Below are 8,122 nucleotides of genomic sequence, written 5' to 3' on the forward strand. Positions count from 1 at the left end.
GTCTGTCATGGATTGAGACTTTTTTTCAAAGAGCTGTCCAGGCACCTTGACATACAGTTTAGACTCTAGATGTATCTGAAATGGCACCCTGTATACAGTCAGACTGTAGATGGATCTGAAATGCACCCTGTATACAGTCAGACTCTAGAAGGATCTGAAATGGCACCCTGTTTACAGTTTAGACTCTAGATGGATCTGAAATGGCACCCTGTATAGAGTTTAGACTCTAGATGGATCTGAAATGGCACCCTGTTTACAGTTTAGACTGTAGATGGATCTGAAATGGCACCCTGTATACAGTCAGACTCTAGATGTATCTGAAATGGCACCCTGTTTACAGTTTAGACTCTAGATGGATCTGAAATGGCACCCTGTTTACAGTCAGACTCTAGATGGATCTGAAATGGCACCCTGTTTACAGTTTAGACTGTAGATGGATCTGAAATGGCACCCTGTATACAGTCAGACTCTAGATGGATCTGAAATGGCACCCTGTTTACAGTTTAGACTCTAGATGGTTCTGAAATGGCACCCTGTTTACAGTTTAGAATGTAGATGGATCTGAAATGGCACCCTGTATACAGTCAGACTCTAGATGGATCTGAAATGGCACCCTGTTTACAGTTTATACTCTAGATGGATCTGAAATGGCACCCTGTTTACAGTTTAGACTGTAGATGGATCTGAAATGGCACCCTGTATACAGTCAGACTCTAGATGTATCTGAAATGGCACCCTGTTTACAGTTTAGACTCTAGATGGATCTGAAATGGCACCCTGTTTACAGTCAGACTCTAGATGGATCTGAAATGGCACCCTGTTTACAGTTTAGACTGTAGATGGATCTGAAATGGCACCCTGTATACAGTCAGACTCTAGATGGATCTGAAATGGCACCCTGTTTACAGTTTATACTCTAGATGGATCTGAAATGGCACCCTGTTTACAGTCAGACTCTAGATGGATCTGAAATGGCACCCTGTTTACAGTTTAGACTGTAGATGGATCTGAAATGGCACCCTGTATACAGTCAGACTCTAGATGGATCTGAAATGGCACCCTGTTTACAGTTTAGACTCTAGATGGTTCTGAAATGGCACCCTGTTTACAGTTTAGAATGTAGATGGATCTGAAATGGCACCCTGTATACAGTCAGACTCTAGATGGATCTGAAATGGCACCCTGTTTACAGTTTAGACTGTAGATGGATCTGAAATGGCACCCTGTTTACAGTCAGACTCTAGATGTATCTGAAATGGCACCCTGTATACAGTTTAGACTCTAGATGGTTCTGAAATGGCACCCTGTTTACAGTTTAGACTGTAGATGGATCTGAAATGGCACCCTGTATACAGTTTAGACTCTAGATGGATCTGAAATGGCACCCTGTTTACAGTCAGACTCTAGATGTATCTGAAATGGCACCCTGTTTACAGTTTAGACTCTAGATGTATCTGAAACGGCACCCTGTATACAGTCAGACACTAGAAGGATCTGAAATGGCACCCTGTATACAGTCAGACTCTAGATGGATCTGAAATGGCACCCTGTTTACATTTTAGACTGTAGATGGATCTGAAATGGCACCCTGTATACAGTCAGACTCTAGAAGGATCTGAAATGGCACCCTGTTTAGAGTTTAGACTGTAGATGGATCTGAAATGGCACCATGTATACAGTCAGACTGTAGATGGATCTGAAATGGCACCCTGTTTAGAGTTTAGACTCTAGATGGATCTGAAATGGCACCCTGTTTAGAGTTTAGACTGTAGATGGATCTGAAATGACACCCTGTATACATTTTAGACTGTAGATGGATATGAAATGGCACCCTGTATACAGTCAGACTCTAGAAGGATCTGAAATGGCACCCTGTTTAGAGTTTAGACTGTAGATGGATCTGAAATGGCACCATGTATACAGTCAGACTGTAGATGGATCTGAAATGGCACCCTGTTTAGAGTTTAGACTCTAGATGGATCTGAAATGGCACCCTGTTTAGAGTTTAGACTGTAGATGGATCTGAAATGACACCCTGTATACATTTTAGACTGTAGATGGATCTGAAATGGCACCCTGTATACAGTCAGACTCTAGATGGATCTGAAATGGCACCCTGTTTACAGTTTATACTCTAGATGGATCTGAAATGGCACCCTGTTTACAGTCAGACTCTAGATGGATCTGAAATGGCACCCTGTTTACAGTTTAGACTGTAGATGGATCTGAAATGGCACCCTGTATACAGTCAGACTCTAGATGGATCTGAAATGGCACCCTGTTTACAGTTTAGACTCTAGATGGTTCTGAAATGGCACCCTGTTTACAGTTTAGAATGTAGATGGATCTGAAATGGCACCCTGTATACAGTCAGACTCTAGATGGATCTGAAATGGCACCCTGTTTACAGTTTAGACTGTAGATGGATCTGAAATGGCACCCTGTTTACAGTCAGACTCTAGATGTATCTGAAATGGCACCCTGTATACAGTTTAGACTCTAGATGGTTCTGAAATGGCACCCTGTTTACAGTTTAGACTGTAGATGGATCTGAAATGGCACCCTGTATACAGTTTAGACTCTAGATGGATCTGAAATGGCACCCTGTTTACAGTCAGACTCTAGATGTATCTGAAATGGCACCCTGTTTACAGTTTAGACTCTAGATGTATCTGAAACGGCACCCTGTATACAGTCAGACACTAGAAGGATCTGAAATGGCACCCTGTATACAGTCAGACTCTAGATGGATCTGAAATGGCACCCTGTTACATTTTAGACTGTAGATGGATCTGAAATGGCACCCTGTATACAGTCAGACTCTAGAAGGATCTGAAATGGCACCCTGTTTAGAGTTTAGACTGTAGATGGATCTGAAATGGCACCATGTATACAGTCAGACTGTAGATGGATCTGAAATGGCACCCTGTTTAGAGTTTAGACTCTAGATGGATCTGAAATGGCACCCTGTTTAGAGTTTAGACTGTAGATGGATCTGAAATGACACCCTGTATACATTTTAGACTGTAGATGGATATGAAATGGCACCCTGTATACAGTCAGACTCTAGAAGGATCTGAAATGGCACCCTGTTTCCATTTTAGACTCTAGATGGATCTGAAATGGCACCCTGTATACAGTCAGACTCTAGATGGATCTGAAATGGCACCATGTATACAGTCAGACTCTAGATGGATCTGAAATGGCACCCTGTTTAGAGTTTAGTGTCACGGCCGTCCTCCTCTTCATCTGAAGAGGAGAGGCGAGAAGGATCGGACCAAAATGCGGCGTCGTAAGTGTCCATGGTAAATCTTTAATACCGAAAGTACTGACACTGTATACAAAACAATAAACAAATGACGACCGTGAAGCTACAACATAGACAATCACCCACAAACAAACAGTGCAACCCAGGCTACCTAAGTATGATTCTCAATCAGAGACAACTTATGACACCTGCCTCTGATTGAGAACCATACTAGGCCGAAACATAGAAATACCCAAATCATAGAAAAACAAACATAGACTGCCCACCCAACTCACGCCCTGACCATACTAAATAAATACAAAACAAAGGAAATAAAGGTCAGAACGTGACATTTAGACTCTAGATGTATCTGAAATGGCACCCTGTATAGAGTTTAGACTCTAGATGGATCTGAAATGGCACCCTGTATACAGTCAGACTCTAGATGTATCTGAAATGGCACCCTGTATAGAATTTAGACTCTAGATGGATCTGAAATGGCACCCTGTATACAGTCAGACTCTAGAAGGATCTGAAATGGCACCCTGTTTACAGTTTAGACTCTAGATGGATCTGAAATGGCACCCTGTATACAGTCAGACTCTAGATGGATCTGAAATGGCACCCTGTTTACAGTTTAGACTCTAGATGGATCTGAAATGGCACCCTGTATACAGTCAGACTCTAGATGGATCTGAAATGGCACCCTGTTTACAGTCAGACTCTAGATGGATCTGAAATGGCACCCTGTTTACATTTTAGACTGTAGATGGTTCTGAAATGGCACCCTGTTTACAGTTTAGACTCTAGATGGATCTGAAATGGCACCCTGTTTAGAGTTTAGACTGTAGATGGATCTGAAATGACACCCTGTATACATTTTAGACTGTAGATGGATATGAAATGGCACCCTGTATACAGTCAGACTCTAGAAGGATCTGAAATGGCACCCTGTTTCCATTTTAGACTCTAGATGGATCTGAAATGGCACCCTGTATACAGTCAGACTCTAGATGGATCTGAAATGGCACCATGTATACAGTCAGACTCTAGATGGATCTGAAATGGCACCCTGTTTAGAGTTTAGTGTCACGGCCGTCCTCCTCTTCATCTGAAGAGGAGAGGCGAGAAGGATCGGACCAAAATGCGGCGTCGTAAGTGTCCATGGTAAATCTTTAATACCGAAAGTACTGACACTGTATACAAAACAATAAACAAATGACGACCGTGAAGCTACAACATAGACAATCACCCACAAACAAACAGTGCAACCCAGGCTACCTAAGTATGATTCTCAATCAGAGACAACTTATGACACCTGCCTCTGATTGAGAACCATACTAGGCCGAAACATAGAAATACCCAAATCATAGAAAAACAAACATAGACTGCCCACCCAACTCACGCCCTGACCATACTAAATAAATACAAAACAAAGGAAATAAAGGTCAGAACGTGACATTTAGACTCTAGATGTATCTGAAATGGCACCCTGTATAGAGTTTAGACTCTAGATGGATCTGAAATGGCACCCTGTATACAGTCAGACTCTAGATGTATCTGAAATGGCACCCTGTATAGAATTTAGACTCTAGATGGATCTGAAATGGCACCCTGTATACAGTCAGACTCTAGAAGGATCTGAAATGGCACCCTGTTTACAGTTTAGACTCTAGATGGATCTGAAATGGCACCCTGTATACAGTCAGACTCTAGATGGATCTGAAATGGCACCCTGTTTACAGTTTAGACTCTAGATGGATCTGAAATGGCACCCTGTATACAGTCAGACTCTAGATGGATCTGAAATGGCACCCTGTTTACAGTCAGACTCTAGATGGATCTGAAATGGCACCCTGTTTACATTTTAGACTGTAGAAGGATCTGAAATGGCACCCTGTATACAGTCAGACTCTAGATGGATCTGAAATGGCACCCTGTTTACATTTTAGACTGTAGAAGGATCTGAAATGGCACCCTGTATACAGTCAGACTCTAGATGGATCTGAAATGGCACCCTGTATACAGTCAGACTCTAGAAGGATCTGAAATGGTACCCTGTATACAGTTTAGACTCTAGATGGATCTGAAATGGCACCCTGTTGCCTCTATGGTGCATAGAGCCCAGACATGGTCAAAAGCACAGTGCACTGTCTAGTGAATAGGGTGTCTTTTCAGACATACTATTCTTCTCTCTTCAGTAATCAAGGTTCTTTACTCACCATGTTGTTGTTGTTTTTTTTTCCTGAGGAATCTATGGTTTCATTAGACTCACTGTAGAACCACACAGATCTATGGTGACATTGTAAGGCTGGTCAATGCCAGTGACTGTACTGGGTGAATTGGAACGTGGCAGTCATCTGCTATACGATAACCACAAGAACACCTGCCCAGTGAGAGGGGGGAGACTGGGGAGAGGGGAGAGAGAGAGAGAGAGAGAGAGAGAGATAGGGGGGGGGAGAGAGGGGAGAGCGAGAGAGAGAGACAGAGAGAGAGAGAGAGAGAGAGAGAGAGAGAGAGAGACAGAGAGAGAGAGAGAGAGAGAGAGACAGAGAGAGAGAGAGAGAGAGAGAGAGAGAGAGAGAGAGAGAGAGAGAGAGAGAGAGAGAGAGAGAGAGAGAGAGATAGAGAGAGGGAGAGAGAGAGAGAGAGAGGGGGGAGAGAGGAGAGAGTCTCTGCAGCCCAGACAGATCCTGTCCTCTTCCCATTCCCTCCTGGTGAGGCTTCTTCCCTTGACACACAAACACACTTCAGAAACTCCTGGATGTATACATGAGCTAGTGAAGCTAGGACTTCATGCAGGAACTTTATATACTGAAAAAAATATGTCAGTTATATATATTATATTCCTCAGTTTCATCAGTTTCATCAGCTGTCTGGTTGGTTGGTCCTAGACGATCCGTGTTTACACGTTGTCTGCGGTTGTGAGGCTGGTTGGATGTACAGCCAAATTCTATAAAATGACATTGGAGGTGGCTTATGGTAGAGAAATGAACATTTAATTCCCTGGCAACAGTTCTGGTGGACATTCCTGCAGTCAGCATGCCAGTTGTACTCTCCCTCAACTTGAGACATCTGTGGCATTGTGTTGTGTGACAAAACTGCACATTTTAGACGGGCCTTAAATTCTCCCCAGCACAAGGTGCACCTGTGTAATGATCATGCTGATTAATCAGCTTCTTGATATGCAACACCTGTCAGATGGATGGATTATCTTGGCAAAGGAGAAATGCTCATTAACATGGATGTAAACACATTTGTACACAACATTTTATAGAAATAAGATAATCATTTGTGCGTATGGAACATTTCTGTGATATTTCATTTCAGCTCATTGAACCAACACTTTACATGTCCATTTAATATGTTTTACTCAGTATAAATAGACTAATCTCTCCCCTTTATATGTTCTTTGCTTTCTCCTCTCTCTCTCTCTCTCCCTCTCTCTCTCTCTCTCTCTCTCTCTCTCTCTCTCTCTCTCATCTCTCTCTCTCTTCTTCTCTCTTTCTTTCTTTCTTTCTTTCTTCTTTTCTTTCTTTCTTTCTTCTTTCTTCTTTCTCTTCTTTCTTTCTTTGTTTCTTTCTCTCGTTCTTTTCTTCCTCTGTCAGGTACATCCGTACCATGTATCTGGGCATCCAGAGTCATCGTCGGAAGGAGAACCAGAGGCGGTTCTACTGGGCCATGATGTATGAGTACGCCGACGTCAACATGCTGCGTCTGCTGGAGACCTTCCTGGAGTCAGCTCCTCAGCTGGTCCTGCAGCTCTGTATCATGATCCAGAGGAACCGGGTCGAGACCCTGCAGTGTAAGAGACAAAGGGGTTCCCCAGGGCTCTGTGTGGGGGTTATGTAATATATTATTATATTATATTATGATTCTATTTTATTATATACATTAAATATTATCATATTATATCCGGAGAAACCAGGCCGAGACGCTGCAGATTTAGAGGGGTTCCCCATGGATCCGTATTGGGACCACTCCGGTTTTGGTTTGACCTCTTCCACCGTTTTTGTAAAAAAAAAATGTTGTTGGAATAAGTTAATTCCTTGTTGAATATATTGAATCTTATATATCTGTCATCACATTTGATTTTTTGGTATTTTAGTTTGCTTCAATTCTCAGTTTGACGCGAAACTTGGATTTCGATATTAACCCCTTGCAAAGTTTTTTTTGAAAAAATGTTCAATCAAAAGTGTTTAATGTGTGAAAATAGTATGTGAATGTTACAACAAATAACACATGTTGAGTCTCTGTGAAGGCAACTATATCACAGCAGTGTGTTGTGCAGCTCAGTTGACGTAATGCTGGACCATTTTTCACATTGCAGGTGATATGAGAGCATCGACTGTACTGCTGATGTTCATGCTGATGTCTCGATCAACATGGACTGTCTTAGGGAAGCAGGACTGGTGTAGTAAACAAGTATTGCTGAGACTGAGAATGTCCTAATATGGACACCGTAGTAGTGTGATTCAACCAGCCATAATATATCTGAATATCACACTATATTTAGAGTTTAATTTTGTTCACTTTGTCACTGCACTGTACACGGATAAGCACATTTAAATGTTATATTTTAATATTTAATTTCATAGTTTAGTTTAGCTAAAATTACGTGATTCATTTGATTGTCCGTTGGTTCAGGTTATAAATTAATTTTAAAGTGTGGAGATGAATTATTCATTATGAGTGGAAAACAGTTTGACTGTCCTGCAGACATTGATTCCCCATTTTCCAGCTCTCTCGGCTCCAAACATTCTTACTGGACTTACTGCCCTGTTACACAGAAATAGTCACCTTTTATTCTCTCTCTTTCTCTCTCTCTTTTTCTATCTACCTTCTGGTGCTCTCTCTCTCTCTCTCTCTCTCTCT

General features: G+C 41.9%; 1 protein-coding gene across 1 annotated transcript in view; it reads left to right on the plus strand.

Annotated features, from left to right (window-relative positions):
* LOC109883709 (XK-related protein 6) overlaps nucleotides 1–8,099 on the plus strand; it is a 145,565-nt gene extending 137,466 nt beyond the window's left edge. Inside the window, exon 2 of the mRNA XM_031836743.1 lies at nucleotides 6,856–8,099. Coding sequence (XP_031692603.1) covers nucleotides 6,856–7,099 — 244 coding nt within the window. The 3' untranslated portion in view covers nucleotides 7,100–8,099. The remainder of the gene's footprint in view (nucleotides 1–6,855) is intronic.
* Nucleotides 8,100–8,122: the final 23 nt, after the last annotated feature.

This window comes from Oncorhynchus kisutch, linkage group LG12, assembly GCF_002021735.2.
Source record: "Oncorhynchus kisutch isolate 150728-3 linkage group LG12, Okis_V2, whole genome shotgun sequence".
In the NCBI taxonomy this organism is placed as follows: domain Eukaryota; kingdom Metazoa; phylum Chordata; class Actinopteri; order Salmoniformes; family Salmonidae; genus Oncorhynchus; species Oncorhynchus kisutch.